The sequence below is a fragment of the Cotesia glomerata genome, linkage group LG6 (assembly GCF_020080835.1).
Source record: "Cotesia glomerata isolate CgM1 linkage group LG6, MPM_Cglom_v2.3, whole genome shotgun sequence".
NCBI classification, from domain to species: Eukaryota; Metazoa; Arthropoda; class Insecta; order Hymenoptera; family Braconidae; genus Cotesia; species Cotesia glomerata.
The window spans coordinates 19616093-19637114 of NC_058163.1; the positions used below are offsets into that span (position 1 = coordinate 19616093).

Here is a 21022-nt window from a genome sequence, read left to right on the forward strand (position 1 = left end):
AATATATTTCAGTTCATTTTTTAAAATGATCAATGAAGAATTCCAATGCTTTCAACTAAATCTTTCTATTAATGTTTGTCATGATTGAATAGAACATGATCGTTAATCAAAAGGACCTCTATTGCCAAAAGCGATAAGTAATGATTTTTACGACAATGAATCGATATCGCCATCATTAGATCACATAATTTCGAATGGATTAACTGCAGCCTGCCTATGAATAAGATAACAGAGCTGATGGCAAGGCCACTGGATACAAAAAGGTTGCATAACTTGAACAGTGTCAGTCACGCTTCGTAGAATGATGCCAGCCGGTTCGTCCTCACTTAGCGATTACTATTAATACTAACCATGGAGATCCTTAACCAAAAATAATTTTACGAACAAATGATGCAAGAGATTCACCTAATCCAAGAATTCAGAGGGAACGTTGATCGAGGTATAACTTTAACTATAAATTCATATGTATGCACATAAATAAGACAGAGGAGGAATAATTATTTCAGTCCTCGAGTCTCGAGGAGGAATAAAAAGTGTAAAACGTGAAAATGCATCGATATGAGTTATAATTTGAGGACGCGGGTTGGCTATTTTTGCTGAGGTTTAAGATTCAAACCATGGAGTATTGTTATTGGTGTTGGCTGTTGTTGAGTTGCTCGAGGTTGGAGATTTTAGGACAATGAAGTAGAAGTAAAAAGGAAGTGAATGGTCAATGGACGGACTGTATTTATTAAATGCCTGATTCGAATCGATTGTACCGGGTCTAATATTAATGTTAATGTAAGAGCATCAAGACACGTGTGAACTACTGTAGACTGTAGTGAAATAAGCGACAGAAAAACACTACGTGCGATTGCAAGTCCAAGTCGGATTGTTGTATCAGGTCAGCTCGAGTTTCTAGGCGATTCGGTAGCGACATAGCGGCACCGTACGTTATTTTATGTGTACCTTCTCTGTACACCAGGTGATCCGAGCGTGCTCGACTGTTACTATGAGGTACCACTTTAGTCCTCAGGCAACTCTGGAATCTGTGTCAAGCGCTCACTAATAACTAACCGTGATCACTTTGAGATCCTCGGGTCTATCAACTTCTAATTTGAAACACTTCCAACTAATCTTCAAAAAATTTCATGCTTTAATAGATGTTTTAACGACGATTTATAAAGATTTTTTTTTAGAATTGCAACTGTTTCTGTTCATGATTAGAATCATGCTTGCTATTCAATTATTTATGAATGATGATGTAAATAATAGAGTCGCAAAATTTCAGTTCACGAATATTGAGTTTGATATTGGATTTCAAAATTCTTGAAATTTTGGTGTAGAATGTTACATTCTTCAAAAATTTTATGTCACTGAAAAAGTACTCAGGTAGGTTTTTTTATTTTTTCGAAAGGTATCGTGCGTATGCAACTAAATTCTGAATCATAAATGAAGAACGTGTTTTTTCTAATAGAATTTTTGTTGGTTTTTTTTTTTTTGGTTAGAAGTGATGTAAGGTTTATTCTTTGTAATATTATCTTGATATTAGCATAGTGTTTATAAAATATTCGTTTTTTTACAACACGTTGACTATGTGAAAAATTTGACAATATCCAGCTATAAATTTCCAAATTCTACACTGATAAAAAGAAAAAATATTGCCTATAAAAGGATTTTTTGGTTTAAGAATTTATTGAAATGATGAATTATTTAAATCTATTAATTTTTGAACAAAATAATATCAATATCTGCCTTCATTATAATAGAAAAATATGCGAATAGCTTTTTCTGCCCTCCGGCCGGAAAGTGGCAACTTTCTGGCCGCTGCGCTAAACAAAGTTGCCACATTCCGGCTACGTCGAGCAGAAAAATAGTATACACACCTTGGCCAGTAAATAAGAAAGCCTCAGATCACATGTTTGTCAACCTCGGCTTCGCCTCGGCCAACAATTACATGTGATCTGAGACTTTTCTTATTTTACTGGCCTAGGTATGTAATATACTATATTCGAATTATATTAAGATTATTTTTCTTGCTCTCCTAGCCGAAAGTACGCTCTTCCGGGACGCACTTTACTCCAGGAACAGCAACTTTTATGGCCTGCTCTAACGCATGCGCGCTACGCATATTTTCTGGCCGGCAGCACAGAACCTCGCTTTCTTTCATATTTTCATGGCCCGTGATTCAACTGTCTAACAGTCACAACATCGTCTGTATGTAACATGTCAGCACATAAACTAACCAAAAAATGTCAAATAAATAAAAATAATTTCTAACTAGATTATTGTTAATGAACTATTTAATAATAATATTGCACAAATAATTTATACAAAAATTTTAGAAAATAAAATATAAAAGTTTTGTAGATTTTATTTGCTTTCTTTTATATTTTGACAGCTAGTAAAGCAATGTTTATAAAACAATCCATGTACTCTACAAGCTTCTAATAATTTAATTTCAATCTTTCTTAGCCGTCTAATTAAAAACTAATTTTTAATCAACTTAAAATAATTAATTCTGTTAATAAATCGGGTTTAAATATTTGTGACGAGTTCTGTGCACGTTATCTCTCTTAATCAGAGCATTTGTTAGTAAACTTTAAAATAACTTATTTTTTTTTTATTTATTAATTTTTACTTTTTTATTATGCCCGCCCCGACCAGCAAAACCTCGGCTTCGCCTCGGCTTTGTAAAAGTCGGGCGGCGCCTCCCTCACCCCCGGCAAAACCTCGGCTTCGCCTCGGTTTTGCAAAACCCCTTCCCCGGGGTTGCGTACTTTCGGCTGGAGAGCAAGAAAAATAGTATACAACCCACGACCAGAATGTTGGATGCCCTAACGTATGTGATATGATGGCCTCGGCTACGCCTCAACCATCATATCCCATACGCCAGGAAATCCAACTTTCTGGCCTTGGGTCGTAATATACTATTTCTTGGTTAAAAATTTTTCCTCTAAATTTTTCTATTAGAAAAGAATTATTTGTCAGAAATACATTTAAAAATTTGAATAAAAATTAACAAAAAAATTGAATCCATATCCGGCGAAATAAACTTATCTGGACTGAAGCTTTCGAGTTTGAGGTGTGCAATTTAATAACGACTAATCACGGCACAATTACAGCCAATAAAATCGTCATGTAAAACCAGAAGTTAATCGTCAGTAATAACAACTTTCTTCATAATAGTCGAATAGCTATTCGTGGACAAGATTTTCTATTCTGGGACTAGAAGACACTTATTTATAGACGATAGACTGTGTATCGAGTGTGTATGTAAACGTAAATGTGTATATATATCTATATGTTTATATGTACAACCACCTGACACGCTCATTTTCCAGCATGCTGTACGGCGAACGATATACGATATAGAATAAAATAAGTACACATAAAACCCCTACGCATCCACAAAATAAAATACGATGCAGCTCGCTCTCGATATCCGAGCATGAATACTCAATTAGTTAATTAACCATGATGCGTGTCTCTATCAACTCGGTACTAAATCCTCAGATCTAAATCCTGTACTAATATTTTTAAATTTTCAATCAGCGAAAGAGTAAATACATCGCGGTCTATAAATCTAAATCTATTAAACTGATGTTTTATTTGCACGATCCGGTAATCCGATTAATTTAATAAAAATTGCAAATAAAATAAAACAAAACTTTTATTCTTATCACCGCTATTTTATTTGCTCCCGAGTCTACTCCTCTGGGCACTTGACTCACGCGATCTGTTTGCACAAGTGATGTTACACGTTAATTCATCTTCTTCTCACGACTCGCCAGACTTAGATACAGATTACATACTTTTATCATTGTTTAACAATTACACGCTTCAAACTTATCAATCGAATCATAACAAGCTTCTAATTTCAATAAAGAGTATTCTAATTTTTAAAAAAATTTCTTCTTATCTTATATTGATCATTTTCGACAGTTCATTTAAATGATTTTTTCCGAATAAAGTAAATAATATAATAATAATGATTCATATTTATGATCGAAATATAAACAATGACATATTGAGTTAAATTTTGATTTTGAAAGACTAAAAGACTAAATAAAGAAGATATATTTTTTGTTGAACTTGTAAAAATAAATTTTTTTACGATATTTAAAAATTTTGTATACAAAATGCACATATGCATTTTTATATCCATCTTGTTTTATTTTTTAAATGATTAACATCGTTTTAAATTTATGTCTGTTGGCTTTAAAAAGTCAAATGGATATTTTAATTTTAAACAGAAAAATTTTTTGATAAATTAAAAAGAAAATTGGAAATATTTTTAAAAATTTTTTAAATTTTTACAAATTTATATTTTCATTGTTTTTTTTTTTTTTTTTATTCTTAGTACAAAAAAAACGATTCAATTCTTTAAACTAATAGGAATATCTACTAAAGAAATTTTATTTTTTAACAAATTTTCTATTAAATCTCAAACGAAAATGATTAAAAAGTTAACCATCGAAACCGTAAAAAAAACGAATAGTATTACTGTCCGTGTATTTTTGGTGAAAGCCGTTAAGTTGTGAGAAATTTATCGCTCCTTTATTCCGTCAACTTGTACAATAAATAAATAGTAAGCTATACACAAATACAACAGCTGTAATTAACTGCTGTCCAACTCAGAAAGTGATGAGCAATAATTGTATTTTAATCATTTTTTTCCAATTACGTAATCTAGAGCTAACTTGGAATAAAATCTCAGGTTTAGTTACAGGCAAATTTATATTTTTATTACATCGACGTGACATCACAATTACCCAAAATTTCCTTGACCAATCAATTAAAAAAATCCCACAATATTTATGCGTTTTTATTATCTTATTTAAAAATATTTTCAACTCGCTTCGCTTTAAATCCGATCCATATGTCCTTATCATATTTATAAACAAAGCTGATGAACTTGACGGTTTTACGATGGTCGTTATTTTTTTAACCACTCATACGATTGACAGCGTTATAGATATTTTATTATACAACGAATTATTATAGAAAAAATTTTTTTTAATCGCGGAAATTTTAGCAGCATAAGGTCATTGCCGTGGATTTTAAGTGACTTATATTGCAACATAAAAAAATAGCGCTTTATAAATAAAAATAGAATTGCCAAGGGGTTTTTTTCGAAGAAATAGTTTACTCTTCAAATAAAGTCACATTTCATTTAAATATAAATATAAATATAAATACCAACATATACTTATCCTTATTATACTTAAAAATAAAATAAAAAATGCAAGTGATTGTTTTGTCAGCTTTGAACGCGGAAAATAATCTTGTAGCCGGTGTTACCGTCAGTAAACGACTCGAAAGTTTAAAAGAGTTATTACACAATCGCGCTCGCAATATCGCAATTTCAGCCGCCTACGCTGTATTCTGCGTTACCCCTTGCTCTAATCTCGGAATAATTATTTTTGAAAATTACAATATCTATTTAATAAAATATTCGGCAAAATCATAACAAATTAATTTGAATAAATTTAAACAAAGTAAAACGTTTGTTTTAATTGAATTACTTTATTTAAAATAACTTGCAATCGCGTACGTGGCGATGTTTTTGCGTCATGGTAACAAAAACCGAGTAACATCCAAGGCTCATATTAATGCGGTGTCAGCTGATCGATTGATCAATATACATCCACACACAAACACTTTAATAAGCATTCAGAATTGATAATTTAATAAAAGAATAATGAATATCTAATTAATTTTTATTTTTAAATATATAATTAGTTTCAATAATAATAACAACAATAATAATAAAAATAAAAATATTAATGATAATATATTTAAATGAAAAAAAAATCACTCACTTGCGGAGTATTCTCCAGAAACAGCCAAAGCTGGATCCGTTTGGTACTTCGCTAGCATAGGATATAGTCATTTCCCGGTCGAACGATCTAGCGACGCACCCCTTCCTCTCGCACTAAACAAACCGTTGTCTGTTTAAAACAATTATCAACTTAAATAACGACGATTTAACGATTTAAACCGGGAAAAATCAATAACGGGCATATAACACTGATTTTTATCAGGACTTTGCACCAAAGTCCCGATTTACAAGTCCTGATTTTAGCAGAAATAGGTGGCGTTGACAGTGAAGATGGACGTTAATTCCACGGTAGTTTATTGTCATTTGTAACAAAAGTAACCCGATCAAGCTTGAGACTAAACACTTACGACTACCCGCGAATCACTAAAACCAGATGACTGAGGTGTGTTACTGACTACAGTCTACTGACTGAGCTCCACTGACTGCATGATAAACCAGCGGCTGACTGGTCTTTGGTCTGCTTGTTGGCTCTGGCTGGAGAACGGGCCCCACTGCCACCACCTTCCTGCGCAGGTACGTAGAACCAAGCCCAGAGACCCTGAAATATTTTATTTTATTTTTTATTATTCATTTGGGACCTTTTTACTCCAAATCTCCCTTTTTTTTATCCGTAGTTTGACATGACGGACTCGTTTAGGTGAGTTTTGAGATTCGAGAGTGGCTCCGGATGAGGGTTATGATAATCTTGATGAATTATGAATTTTGAGGATCTTTATCGCTTTTGAAGATGAAGATGAATGATGGGTATCTGGAAAGTTTTGGGAATTAAATCTATTCCATACCGAATTATTAATTGTTAGTCTTCAGTCAGTCGTCTTGTACGCGTATTATGATTACGAGAAGACAAGGGAACTATGCGAATGTACGCCACCCCGTGGTGAATTTCCGCATCGTTCGCTCACCTTGCCACGGCCTAGCCTCGGGCTAATTTACGGCCTTATTCCTTGTTCAACACTCGAGTATAAACCACCGGAATACGAATTTATTAATAATTGTCAGTATGGGATCAATTGAATTCCATTCGACAGTAAAAAATTTTTTGTTAAACTGAAAATTTATTTTTTTACACTAGCAGAACTTGGAAAATCAACATATCGACGTTCTAATTAGCAAACTGTCTAACTCCATTTTAGAGAATCTTTTATTTGTACGAAAAAAACAATTAGTTCAAAATTTATTACCACTGTAAAAAACCATTTAATATCATTCTTATCTCATAAAGATATAATATTTAGATTTGAATCATTCAAATAATTTATAATTTGATTATGGCTACATCAAAATGTGAAAAAATTACCCTCTGAAAAATAAGGAGTTAGACAAATTGCTAATTAGACCATCGATATGTTTTTTCTGAAAGTATCGAAGCAATGTCAAATTTTGTAATTTTTAAACGAATAACAACAATTTTTATTTTTATTCAATAAGAATTTACTCTACGGAGTTTTTTTTATTAATAATGAATCAATTAAAAATTGACTACTCTGCAAATTTTTTACCGTGTATCTATCCTTAAAAATAATTAATGAATATTGTGTAATTGGTGAATCGCAGAGTCCCTAGGCACTAGGCCGTTCAACTTAATTCTTAATAACACAGTAACTAGCCCTCAACTTGTATACTTATTTCTTATATAGTATCTTAGATATATGTATTGGTCTTGTCAACATTCTGCGAGATCGGTCTTCAAGGCAAGCCACTCGTCCTTCGACCCGGATGAACGGAGAATCGTTTTACTTAAGTCACGCAACTATTTACTTCACTCAGTATCTGGCTTTTTATTACGAAAAAAAAAAAATAATTAAATTATCGTACAAATTACAAATTGCCGTTTGCTAAAGTTCTAATTTTTTTCAGGATATCTTGAGGCCCTTTTGGATATTGTAGACAATTTCCGCCGATTTCTGGAAGAGATTTTTCTCGTGTTCGGTGATACGCATTCGTATTACTTGACTCACGCCGTTCTCGCCCAAAGTACAGGGCAGGGACAAAAACATTTCATGATGAATGCCGTGATGACCCTGCTCAAAAAGATTTTCAATTAATGTCAATGCTATCAAAGAAAAAGTCGCCAATTTTTCCACTCACCTGGATCATTGTCGACACTGACTTAACTGCTGGGCAGTTCCTTAAAATGTCTCGGGTAATGTCCGCTGCTGTCAATCCGATCGCGGTGTTGGAGTACCCTTTCAGGCACCTTACAGTCGCGCCACTACTTGACAAAAATTTATCGTTTTCAATCGATTTCTTGTCATATTTGATATTTTATTAATTTTTCAAAAGTATAGACCTACGCCTTGACGTTATCAGTTATCAGCTCACTCCACCCCTCTTGGTCCATTTCCAAACCTATGGTTGGCATAATATCGCGGAATAACACTCCAGCAACGTTAACTCCCGACCACAAAGGAACTGAAAATTCTCAGATATAATTTTGATTTTCATTTTGCTTTTGAGCGTTAAACTAGCCATTGAAGGGCACCATTAGTGTAATTTCTAAAAAATCGAATTTTTTACATTTTCTGGTAGTTCATACCTCTAAATATAACATTTTTTAGTTTTTAAGAATAATTTACTTTAATTTTTAAAAGCGTTTTTCTCAAAACTAAATTTTTCGAATTTGCTACAGTTCTAACTCAAAAAAATCACAATCGATCCGATTTTTTTTAGTACTCTATGTAATGAACTTTCAGTTTTTGATTACAAACAAATTGTAATTTTTGCAGGACAAAAATTATCACATTTTTTTAGCGAATTTTAGAAATTTTTTTCTTTTCTAAGCTCTGATATTTTTTCAAATTCCAATTTTTTTCTTATTCTGAGTTATTGCATAAGAAATTTCTTCCAGTTTAACAAACTTTTTTTTAAATTGATTTCGGGTAATGTGAAGGCCGTAATCCTGTCAGCAGTGGAACAACTTTTTTTTAGTCACTGGGGAATACCCAAAAACTATGAGAATGTTGAAGAGTTTTATTTACAAAAATTTATAAGTTCATTACAAGTATGTATAAGTGTCCTAAAATTTTTAAAACAGTCGCCACAATTGTTTTTTTTTAATTTCCGAAAACTACCTTTTTTATAAAAAAAAGAAAAGAAAGCACTAGTGGTGACCCTGAAATAAGTATCCAGCTCACCCTGGTTATCTCCATGCTCGCCGATAATAAACGCATTTACACATTTAGACGCCACTCCGAGTCGTTCGCTGATTAGACTCCGCAATCTCGCGGAGTCCAGGTGGCAGCCGCTGCCAATTATTCTGTTGTACGGGAGACCGCTTACTTTCCATGTTACCCAAGACAAAATATCAACTAAAGGTAATAAAAAAACTTACAAGTTACCCTGATAGCCACCTTACCTATAACTTACTGTCAATCTTCGTCCGCAATTTGAAGCAAACTTAACGGAAAGAGTTGGCAAAGCGAGCGATTACCTATTAGTTACCTATCATTTACTCTGAAAATAGACGTCAAAACTTGCTGTACAAGTATATTCGTCAAATTGTAGTAAAGTTGAAAGGAAATTTAACTACAAGTTTGGTTGTTAACTTGTATTCAAGTTGCGGCCGTAGATTTCCGTCAATTTGCTTACAACTGTTGTTGAGTGAAGAATTACCGCCAACTTGATGTATAAATTAACCGTAACTGCTGGAAGTCAACACTTACTGAGAAAGCGCTAGCTATCAGGGTATCCCTGATAGCCAAGTTGGTCGCAACTTTCCGTCGATTTACTGCCGCAACTTGTCACCAAGTTGGCGGCAAGTCTTGGAAATGAACTCGGTTGTTCACCAAGTTGTCGGCAAAAATTGCTTTCGAAACTCTTTCGCACCAAGTTGACGACAAGTTTCTCAAGAAATTTGGCGACATATTGCGGCAGTAGATTGGTCTTGTTTTTCTCAGAAACTTGTTGCCAACTTGACGCCAACAGTTACAAATTCGGAAGTTGACTGCAAGTTGTCGCTAAGTTGGTGGCAACTATCTGACACCAACTTGGTTGGTCTAAAACTGTGGCTATCAGGGATAATAATACATAACAATTATAATGATTGATGTTATTAATTAAAATTACCTACCAGGATTTGTTACTACAAGAAAAACAGCGTTAGGACTGTATTGCACCAAAGGAGGCACGATATTTTTGATAATGTTAACGTTTTTTTGCACCAACTCCAGTCGCGTTTCTCCTTTGATTTGCCGAGCACCCGCGGTAATTATAACTACTTTCGAATTGCTTGACACGCAAAAGTCTATAAATTATTTTGGATACTGTATTATCAATTGAGAGCAATTACTGCTATTGTCGGTACCTGTATCGTACTCGACATACGGATCATCGAGAAAAACTGAAGAATGGCAGTAGTCCATACCCTCGCCTTCTAGTTTTTTGGGAAAAGCGTCGACTATCGCAACATGGCTGCTGATTTTCTGAAAATTTGATTCCTTCAATGAGTGTAACAAAGTTTTCGTACAATTAAATTTACTTGAAACAATATCGCATTGGCACACGCTACTCCGACCATTCCAGCGCCGACTATTGTCACTTTGTCAAAGCTATCTATTGAAGGAGTTTTTACTCTGCACAAAAGTCCTTCTCGCAAAGAATTTGGTCTGATGAGAAATATTGTGATCAAATTTTTGATAAAAATAAAATATTATAATTTTCTTACTCAAAACAAATTGCTCTGTAGATCGTTTTGGTTAGATTGGTCTTTCTGAACCTAAAAACTTTATTAGTCACTAAATTGTAGCTTGATTTGAACATTCTCGGGGGAAATTTTTGAAAATACGGCACTACCATTCTCATTTTATTTTTAATAATTTCTTCATATCAATTCACAAATCCACTAACAAAAAAGGTCAAATAAATATAAAAATTTTATCTACCAGCATGATTGACGGAAAACTCTCGATTGTTTTTGTTGTTAAATATTCACACAAATACTTTATTGATATCACACTTATATTATTACAATAAATACATAGATTAAAATGCACCAAAGGTGTACAAAATATTATAATTATGATTTATACTGTAAGTTTGAGGTATTTTTATGATTCGGAAATAGTTAAAGATTGCTTCAAAAATATTCTGTTCTCATTAATAACATCAGACTTTTAAATAATGCAGATCTCAGGTATTCTGGCTGATACTTTTGTAAACAGTAAATAGACCTTTTAATCAATTATGCGATTAACACAATAAATATATAATTATCTTTTAATATAACTATATCATTAATATTTCAAGTTTGTTTGGACTTGGTGCATAGTTTTAGCAGAAGATAACAGAAGTCCTTTTTCGTCTTCGGTTAATTTTTGTTGGACTACCGAAGTTACTCCATCCAAGCCTAAAATACAGGGTACAGACAAAAATACTTCTTCTTTAATGTCATGGAATCCCTAAAAAAAATATATAAAAAATATTATTACTAAATTTTGAACCACTAGAATATCAAAATTGCAATATTATAAATTTAAATAGATTTGATTTCATCAATCGAACAGACATGCACTGTAAAAAATTAAGAGTGAATGATTTTTAATTAATTTTATTCTTCCCGTGTAAAATTCACTTCAAAAAGGGTTTTATTTATTAATGACTATTGAAATAAAATTCCATAGAGTGAATTCTTCATTTTTAACTTCCCGCAAAGAAAATTGAAAATTTTCAAAAATCGGGAAGTTATTGGTTTCACCCCGTTTTTCGAAAATCGAGTTTTCAACGGATGTTGACGTTTTAAGGTCCTAGGAAGCCTCTCCGAATGTTTCCGCGATGATGTCCATACGTGTATGTGTGTGTGTGTGTGTGTGTGTGTGTGTGTGTGTGTGTGTGTGTGTGTGTGTGTGTGTGTGTGTGTGTGTGTGTGTGTGTACGGCCGTATGTAAACCTCTTATAACTTTTGAACGGCTTGACCGATTTCATCGTGTTTGGCACCATTCGAAAGGGATTGACTAAACTTAGATTTTGACTATAATTTGGATCGATTCGAACGAGTAGATTTTGAGAAATCTCAAAAAAACTGCAAAAAAAAATTTTTTTTAATGTGGTTTTTTTGAAATAACTTTTAAACGGCTTGACCGATCAATTCCAAAAACTAATCAGCTCTTAACATAAAAAAAACACGTCGATTGCCACCAGCCCGGTCGAAATCGGTTAATTCTGGTAATAATGAGCGGGAAATTGCAGGGATGGCCTTTAGAATTAACCGTTTTCCTATTTTTTTTTTTTAATTGAATGAAAATACAAAAGAATAATTGTTATCCGTTTGAAAATTCAAAAATGCAAATTTAATACTTTTGAAAATTGATACAACTTTTTTTCTTGGTTTGTTTTCGGAAGTAAATTTTAATATTTAAAAAGAATTAAATCAATATTGTTTTTTAATTTCTGCAAGTAGAATTTTATCAGTTTATAATTTCAGTAGCATTAAAGTAATTAATTTCATTTAATTAATCGTAGTAATATTGATAATTTAATTATTTCGCTTATTACGGTATGATTTATCAATAAGACTTGAAAACAAAATAATCTTTATGAAAATTTGATTAATTTTTCCAAAAAGTCAAATTCTTTAGAAAAATGTAACTAATAATTCCAAACATAAACTTGAGATGAATTATTGAAAGTGTTTGTTAGTATTTTGCCGTATGAAACTTGTTCCAGCTAAATAAAAATTTATTTAAGTCCAAAAACTTCGTACTCGGATGTTTTTCGGACTAAAATTCATATTCACTCCGCTGAAAAAAATTTCTAGATTTACTCCGTATGCAGAGTGTTTTATTTCTTCACTTCGGTATTCCGAGTGATGGTTAAAATTCGAATTAATCTCCCGATTTTTCACTGTGTAATTATCAACAAACAATGCAAAGAATTTCTGTTTGACCAACTCACCTTAACCATGGTCGATACGGCGTGAACTTGACCAGAGTTTCTCAACATTGCCGACGCAAGATTAGCGACACTGAGACCGATCGCCCACGAAGTGTATCCCTTTAGCTTGATGACTTCGTAAGCGCTTGAGACCACTTGTTTGTGGATGTCTCCGTAGTTTTCTGGGTCATCTTCAGTACCAACTTTCGGATCAAGATCACGAAGACGGACTCCAGCAACGTTAACTCCTGACCAAACTGGAACTATAGAATTCAAAATCAATAAAATGAGATTTGACCATGAAAAATCATACAAGATCATATTGCTCGATAAAATTGATGAATTTCGAATGAAGAAACTTACCACTGGTGTCACCGTGTTCTCCAATGATCCATCCGTGGCAAGAAGTGGGAGCAGCGCTCAACCTTTGGGACAGCAAAAATCTGAATCTTCCAGAGTCCAAGTTGGTGCCGGAACCAATAACGCGATTCTTGGGGAACCCGGACAGTTTCCAGGCAACGTAGGTCAAGATGTCAACGGGGTTTGAGACGATCAGCAGAATGCAGTTGGGAGAGTGCTTGACCAGCTGAGGAATGATCCCTTTGAAAATGTCGGTGTTGCGTTGAACCAAGTTCAAACGGGTTTCCCCTTCGCGTTGTCTTGCACCCGCGGTGACGATACAGATACTGGATCCCGCGCTTGCGGTGTAATCGGTGCTCGCGTTCACACGGGAATTTTTAAGAAAAGCGCTTCCGTGCTGCAGATCCATCATCTCGCCTTTCAACTTGTCGGCCATCACGTCAATCAAGACGACGTCGCTTGAAACATACTGGAAGAAGAAACATCAAACGTTACATGGAAAAAAGTAAACTGTAATATTCACTCGGATTTCGGTTAATTTTTATAGTTTCAAACAGTAAAGCGGACATCGGGGTAGCAAAAATATAAATATTACAGAACTTAAAATAATGTAGAAAGTTTAAAAGCCACAATTTATAATTTAATATCCAAAATAAGTGATTAGTAGCAGTCACTATAGTAAATAAAGACTCTTTCATCTTAACAAATTACAGTTTCAAACAGTAAAAATTTCCATTTCAATATATAGTCCATATTATGAGGAGAAGGGGAACTCAGATGAAAGAGAAGGGGGTCTCACTCTGGGAGAATTTAAATTTGAAACAGTAAAAATTATACTTTTAAAATATACATTTTACCAGTCCAAGCAAGTCAATAATTACAGTTTGATTTTTAGCGTTGCGTTTAAAATTTACCATTTTACTTTGTAAATATTGACGTTGCTTGTATTAGAAATTTACTAACTTTATTTTATACTTTTTACATATCATAAGATCATTTTTTAGGTACGAAATGATAAATATCAAAGTCTGAATTCTTAATTATTATAATTTAACATTGTAGACATTTACATAGCGAATATTACTGTTTGAAATAGTATTTTCTTTCATGTAAAGAGTAAATTGTAACGTTTAAATTGTTAATATTATAAAGTGAATAGTAAAATCACGATTTTACTGTTTGAAATGGTAATTTTTATCAGTTGATCATTACTTATTATAAATCGACTGTTATTTATTACAGTTTACTTTTTTCCGTGTATTGTTAGTTTCAGCTATCTTCACCCAGGAAAATTCTATAAATATTTATGTTTATTTTAATACATAAATATTCAATGCCTTGAACTTACTTTTGTGAGAATACTGAATGCACAGGCCATTCCTACTTGGCCAACACCGACCACGGTTATTTTGTTTTTGCCATTTCCTGAGGGCTCCTTTACTACGCTCAGTAATTTTTCTTTGAGTGTTGTCATTTTGCTGTAATTAAAATAGTAATTACTATAAAATTCAATAATAAGTAGATTTTTTCTTTTAATACAAACGTAAAAAGTCTTCGGTGATAATTTTGCAAATTTTTTTTTTAATTTGGTAGATTTCATAGAAAGCTATCTATTGCATTGGTTCTTTGGTCAATATTTACTTCGAATTTTATCATATTATCTGTTTAATAGTTGAGTAAGGCTCGAAAATAGCATTTGTTTAAAAATTTATATAAATATATAATAAAACGCAAAATGTTGCCACGATAACTTCTACAATTTTCAACCGATCTCACTAAAATTTAGCATATTAATTCCTCCGACGATTGTCATGAATAAATTCAAGGATAAGAAAAATCGTGAATAACTTTTGACCGGCATTAGATATCTTATATTTGAAATTATCACATTCAAGCTGATGGCTTACTGTTCAATTTGACCTATACATTTTTCATAATAATATGAGTTTTTCTTATTTTATGATGGTTTATAGTCATATTTGGCAAGTTGTAGGCAATATGTTGTTTCATGTGAATCTTGAATGCGACAGCACCCACAATTATCAACGGATCTTAATGAAGCGTAGTAGATTTATTCATCCACAGATTACCTCGTATAAGTTTAAGAATATGAGCAAAATCGGATAATCAATTTGGAAATTGGGGCTTATCTAAAAATTAATTTTTGGGTATCATTTCAAATATTCTTTAACTTAAACATTCTGTTGAAATCTACCTTTTCATATCGGGTGATGCCGAGTAGGGCTTTTTAATTATTGACTTTAATAAATATGACAAATGTAATCTTTTGAATTCAAAAATGTTTTAGAATAATTAAAAATATTAAATGTGGTTAATAATGAGTTTACGAATTTTGGTTTGAATTTTGAAGATTATTCTATGATTGACATTGACATTTGTAGTTTTGATATTTTTTGTTAATAATAATCGATCAAACTTTGTCCCAACAAATAATAGTTATATTAAAACAGAATAAAATTTTTCATAGCAAAATTTTTTTACCAAATATTGTCAGTTGTTACGTTTAAATTGACCATAAGTGATTTAATTTATTTCGGCCTTGGTATCGTTACCACTACACCGGCAACCAAGAAATATTGATAAAAAATAATGATGATAATTTATTAAAATATTCACACAAATTCATAATTTTGATTATACTCAAACAACTTAGTATTTATTTAATGGATTTACTTTAAAGAAATAGAGAATAAATTTTAGAAAATCATACGTGACCTAACATCATTATTGAAAAAATTTTAACTCAGATATTTTTTAGTTCATTTAAAAACCAAAAATAAAAAAATCCCAAAATATATCCATTAAAAATTAACAAATATAACTTTTCAAGTAGTTAATTAGAAACATATTTAAACGTTTTAGATTACTTAATAATTCTACGTAAATTTTTATCAGAAACTATAAATGAAATTTCGTCATTAAAATATGATTAATAAAATAAATGAGCATAGAACTGTGAAGTTTCATCATTTAGTGAAACTATTGGATTACTCTAAAATTCGTTAATTGAAATTAAAATTTAATAAATTTTTATGTCAACTTTTTTTTTCTATTTGAGTACTTCTACAAATAACAAGTACTTCTATGAACTTAAGTATTCTACTATTTCAAGTCAAATCATCAGTAGTATTATTTTAACCACTCAAGATTAATAAACTGTCTCAATTTATTATAATACGAAGTCATAGACCTGAATTGCCGAACAACAAAAAAATTAGAATTCTTTATTTAGAAATGACTGTAGTAACATAAAGGAGATTTAAGATAAAATATTTTTAAACCCATCTTGGCAACTTCAGTATCGCAAATCTTTGAAAGATGGCAGCACGAGCTCCAAAATGCACGTGTTAAAGATGATATCAATTTTTTACTTTTTTGATAGCTTATCCCTAATTAATTGAATCCCCAAAAGTTTTGAAAAAAAAAAATTTGTAAATGTTAGATCGAAAAAACTTTCACGATTAAATTAATTAGATCCCGAATAAATCTAGCAGAGTAAAATAAAAAAATAAATGAAAAAGCGTTATACGAACTAGACCTTGTATCGCTGAATAAGTTGAATGAACTTTTGGCATATAATAAACTTATACTTATTAAATAAAATTGATTATCCTTACCTTATGAAAAATAGAGACTGTAGATCTTGATGAGATAAAACTTGAGATAAATTAAACAATTTAATACTTTTCAATTATTTAAATATATTTGAATTTAAATATCAAAAAATAAAATATTCAGGTAAATACGACCGGCGTTCGAGAGTGTTAGCAACTTTCTGGTTTAGAAGGTCACCTATCCCCTCCTTTATATAGACACCGTAGGTTCCATGCGCCAGCGTGTGCGTGCGCAAACGTTGTCATGTCAATTGAACTGTTTTAAAAGCAAACACAAAGTGTTTCTTGTCAAATTTTTGAATAATGACACAAACAAACCCAAATTCACAAATCTCTGAAAAAATCAAAGCAAGCTGGCAAAAAAAAGAATACTAAATTTCCTCATATGCACGTGACGAAATTATCACATCAGGAATTTCATCATATGACGCAGCGAAGGTAGATCATTCGCGCATGGTGTTGAGTCATGGCAATCGCTCCAGACAAAAATCGGAGGGAAAAATTTTCTGACGCAACCCAGCCCTGGGCTACGTGCGTTCTGTCACATCCTTTACTTCCACAAAAATCTATACCGAATGTTCGGTGTTCTTCTTCACTAAATACGAAGTTCTGACACCGGGATTGGCATCGTAAAATAACGGAGTTAAGGCATACTATGTATTATGAATTATATATTATAGTTATATATAGGTAGCTGAAGCAGCACGTGCTCTTGGAATTGATGCCAGAAAAATAGTGTTTTATTTTAGAATCACACGACTCCGGGTGTATCTTATTTGCATCTGATGTATATGGAGTAATAATAACAACAGAATGATATTATGTTGGAGCGCTATTAGCATAACTGTTGATATTAAATCCTGCATTAGAAATTAAGCTACTGCATCCATGGGTTCACTTACAGCATCTTTGGATGTGTTGGAAAAAATTATCCTTTATGTCGATATTTTTTTTAGTTAGATTTTGAAGGTATCTAAAAATATATGAGACATTTTTGTAAAATAAAACTCTCGTATTGTGTAGAAAAAATTTTTATTAACAATTTTGATATTAAATTTTTAAGAATTTCATATTGATTATATACAATTATTTAAATTTAGATACAAAAGTGTTTAATTAACATAAACATCTCTAACGCTTTTTTTTGACGTAATAATAAAAAATTTGTTGCTGTACATAAAAAGTTCTCAGTAATTATCAAAATTTTGAATGAAAAAATATTTCGTGCAGTAAAAACAAATACTTTATTTTTACTAAAATTCTAAAAAAAAGTTTTTTTACGCAATGAAAAAAATTCTTTACCGTGCAAAAAAAATTCCAAAAATTTATTTTATTGAATTTTACCCTTAAAATATAAACTCAGAATACTTGACCGTATAAAGTATCCAAGAAGCGTTTTAACTCAAAAATTTCGACACATATGAAATATTCCGGTAAAGTTGACGTGGGCATAAGTGTGTGTGCATGTAGAGCACGCATGATTTAATGTAATAAGACGGAACGTAAATCATACGCTTTCTCATTCTCGGTACGGGCTGATCAGAGGTAGAGATAATATAACACAACAATTGTAATGTATATTTAGTAATAATAATATTCTTTACGCACGCGTAAGATTATGAATCGATAAGCTATCGTCTGCCGTAGCTTTATCACCTTATTATAAACATATATATATTTTTTTGTTCAAAATAAATCCAACAGAAACAGGTAAAGACGCAACGTGATTTATAATAAATCGCGATAACACTAACGAGAACTTTTGATTTCGGGGTTGGGAATCAAAATGCACAAGCCCGCCGTAATCATGGAGAAAATAATCGCCCGCTAAAATATACGATAACTATACATATATATATATATATATATATATATATATATATATATATACATTTCATACACGAGAAGAGGAGGAGGATGATGATAAAAGTCCCGAAGGTACTGTTGGAACGTGATCGGCGGCTTGACCGTTGTAATTTCCATAAACAATGTTTGCAACCGGGAGCTTCGCACAAATTGCCATCGGGCCTGAAAACGAACAGGCGAAAGAGCGGATCATTGCCGCTTTAAACTCGACGGGCTCGTATCGGCCACGACAGCTGCCGAGTAATAGAGCAATTTTATAAATTATTGAGGGAAAGATTGTGTTGTAGGTGATTAGGCATCTCGATTCCTTTGATATGCTAATTTTTCTCTTTTTTGCATACGTAAAAAAAATCTTAAAAAAAGATGCCGAAGAATGGTGAAGAAGAAAAAGGATAAAATACTTTTTTTTCATCAACTGGATACTTATCGTGGGTATGCTAGAGTGAAAGTAAAGTTTCCGACAATAGGCAATGTAGAGATCCATTTACCCTCTGCCTAACAACTTGTTTTATTCGGGCATTGAAATCACAGGGAAATAATTTTGACAATTATTTTCGTTTCCTGGCCTGGAGGTTAACAAATCCCAGATAAATTGCCGAGGTATTCTACTTATACTGATGTAGCGACGAGATATGCTAACTGAAAAAATATGTGTATAACCCCCTCTGAGTTTGAGTCTGGTGAATGCAAGAACGGGCCCTGGTGATCCTGAGGGCGGTTATTTGCCCGTCGATTCGATATCACGCCAGCTGTTGGCCGTCTCTCCGTGAGCGTCCCCGATAAATCATTCTCGCAACGCCACTACTCTATAGGTATACATATTATGTATTTATATGTATGGATGTATGGGGGAGGTAATATACCAAAGAGAATACAAAAGCAAACGCCCACCCTCGAGCCATGTTTCAAGGTCCCACGTACTCGATTCGAATCCATTCTTTCCGACTGTCGCGGAAATTTAAACAAGTTAATAAAGTTATGCTCCATACAGCACAACCAGTTTGCATCTTACGTATGTGTATTTAACAATGCTTTATGATTATTGTGTGTGTGGATAAGTCTTATACATTCGAGTATGGTGTTGTAATGGTTTTTATTTTGTTTTAGATCATCATAATTTGCGAACATCGATTTTCTTCCGGTCTTCGAGAATATGAGGAGGAGTTATTAATTAGCGAAGATAGTGGTATAACTTCGATGGTGAGCGATGAAATATTTTCTATTTTTCTCTACTACTTATTTTTATTATTTGAAATGTTAATAAGAACCGAGAAGCGAAAGAAGTTTTTCACAACTACAAAATATTTTCTTCTATGCACTGAAAAACTACTTTATTTATGAAAATATACTTAGAAAATTTTACTCTTGTTACGAGGCGTTCAGTTTGAATTAATTCAAGAAATTTACGAATTGTATCTAGAAAATGATACTCAAGGATGAAGAAAAATTTTTTGTCATTTGAGATTAATAGCCTTTGACACTTTCCTATTTTGACACTTGTCAAAATTTGACACAACTATTTTAAAACTAAATGATCTATATTTCTTAAAAGAATTCTTTTTTAAAGTAATTTTTGGTATTTTTAATGAATACACTTTTTTTTTTTTTAAATAAGAATGTAAAACTCTTAAAGGAAAATAAAATTATTCTCAGATCAAAGATTTTGAATTTAATTTTCATTCTAAGAAAACAATTTTCAAGTCAATTAATTCTTGAATCAAGTCGTTATAACGACTTTGAAGAAAATTAGTAAAAATTATTTATAAAATTTATTTTTGAAGAAAATTTATAAATTTTCTTCAAAATGATTTTCTTAAGATTAAAAATATTTTACTTGAATGAAAAAGTTTCTTTTGATGTCCATAAAATGTTCAAGTTTTTATTATTACATGATTTATAAACAGTTGCCGGAAAGTAAACAACTGAAATTAGTGAATTGAATATTAATTTTTCAATATTTCGACCCTACACGTTTTTTTCGGTGGATTAATCCTTTAATAAAATCCGCAAAAGCCAAAATTTTCAGTTACAAAAATCGGTATCTTTCATTGAATCAATTTTAAAAAAATTTTTTAAAACGTGACTTTTACGCGATTGTAAGCCCATCATTTGAAAGAACATATTTAATTCAATAAATAAAACCTCACAAAAGTTTTCGGGAGCGCTAATTAAAGCTTTTTAACGAGTATAAGTTTAAGTAAATTGAAACTTTTCAACATAATTTAATTTTGCACTGAATTCCAAAAAATTATTCGTCGAAGTCTTTGATAAAAATTAGTAAACTTTAAACTGTAACTAATATAAAGACAAAATAACAAGTAATGTATTGGTCGAGGCAAAAAAAAGACTAATTGAATTGTTTTGAGTTCGGTGGGTACAGAAGAGGAAAAAGAGAAGGAGGACGAAAGATAGAAGAGGTGGAAAGTATAATTAATAAAATTGAGCAATTGACTTTATAAGCCGGCACATA

The 21022-nt window shown here is 32.0% G+C and overlaps 2 protein-coding genes and 2 long non-coding RNA genes across 5 annotated transcripts in view; 1 reads left to right on the forward strand and 3 right to left on the reverse strand.

Moving 5' to 3' along the window:
* Window positions 1-6258, reverse strand: part of LOC123267400 (bestrophin homolog 15) — a 33036-nt gene extending 26778 nt beyond the window's left edge. The window contains exon 1 of the mRNA XM_044732011.1: window positions 5805-6258. Within this exon, the coding sequence (XP_044587946.1) occupies window positions 5805-5875 (71 nt within the window). The 5' untranslated portion in view covers window positions 5876-6258. The remainder of the gene's footprint in view (window positions 1-5804) is intronic.
* LOC123267445 lies at window positions 6249-19749 on the forward strand. 2 transcript variants are annotated; one of them, XR_006510038.1, is made up of 3 exons: window positions 6249-6337; window positions 9007-9138; window positions 19660-19749. It is a non-coding gene; the product is annotated as an uncharacterized LOC123267445 (long non-coding RNA). The 2 variants fall into 2 exon arrangements; XR_006510039.1 differs by lacking the exon at window positions 19660-19749 and adding an exon at window positions 9897-10819.
* On the reverse strand, window positions 7335-9119 carry LOC123267446. The gene is made up of 4 exons (XR_006510040.1): window positions 8959-9119; window positions 8115-8236; window positions 7913-8036; window positions 7335-7845 (listed from the first exon to the last, which is right to left on the reverse strand). It is a non-coding gene; the product is annotated as an uncharacterized LOC123267446 (long non-coding RNA).
* LOC123267431 (L-lactate dehydrogenase) lies at window positions 10731-16866 on the reverse strand. Its single transcript, XM_044732055.1, has 5 exons — window positions 16690-16866; window positions 14400-14529; window positions 13055-13520; window positions 12713-12954; window positions 10731-11220 (listed from the first exon to the last, which is right to left on the reverse strand). The coding sequence occupies exons 2-5, from the start codon at window positions 14523-14525 to the stop codon at window positions 11056-11058; spliced, it is 999 nt and encodes a 332-aa protein (XP_044587990.1). The 5' UTR covers window positions 14526-14529; window positions 16690-16866; the 3' UTR covers window positions 10731-11055.
* Window positions 19750-21022: the final 1273 nt, after the last annotated feature.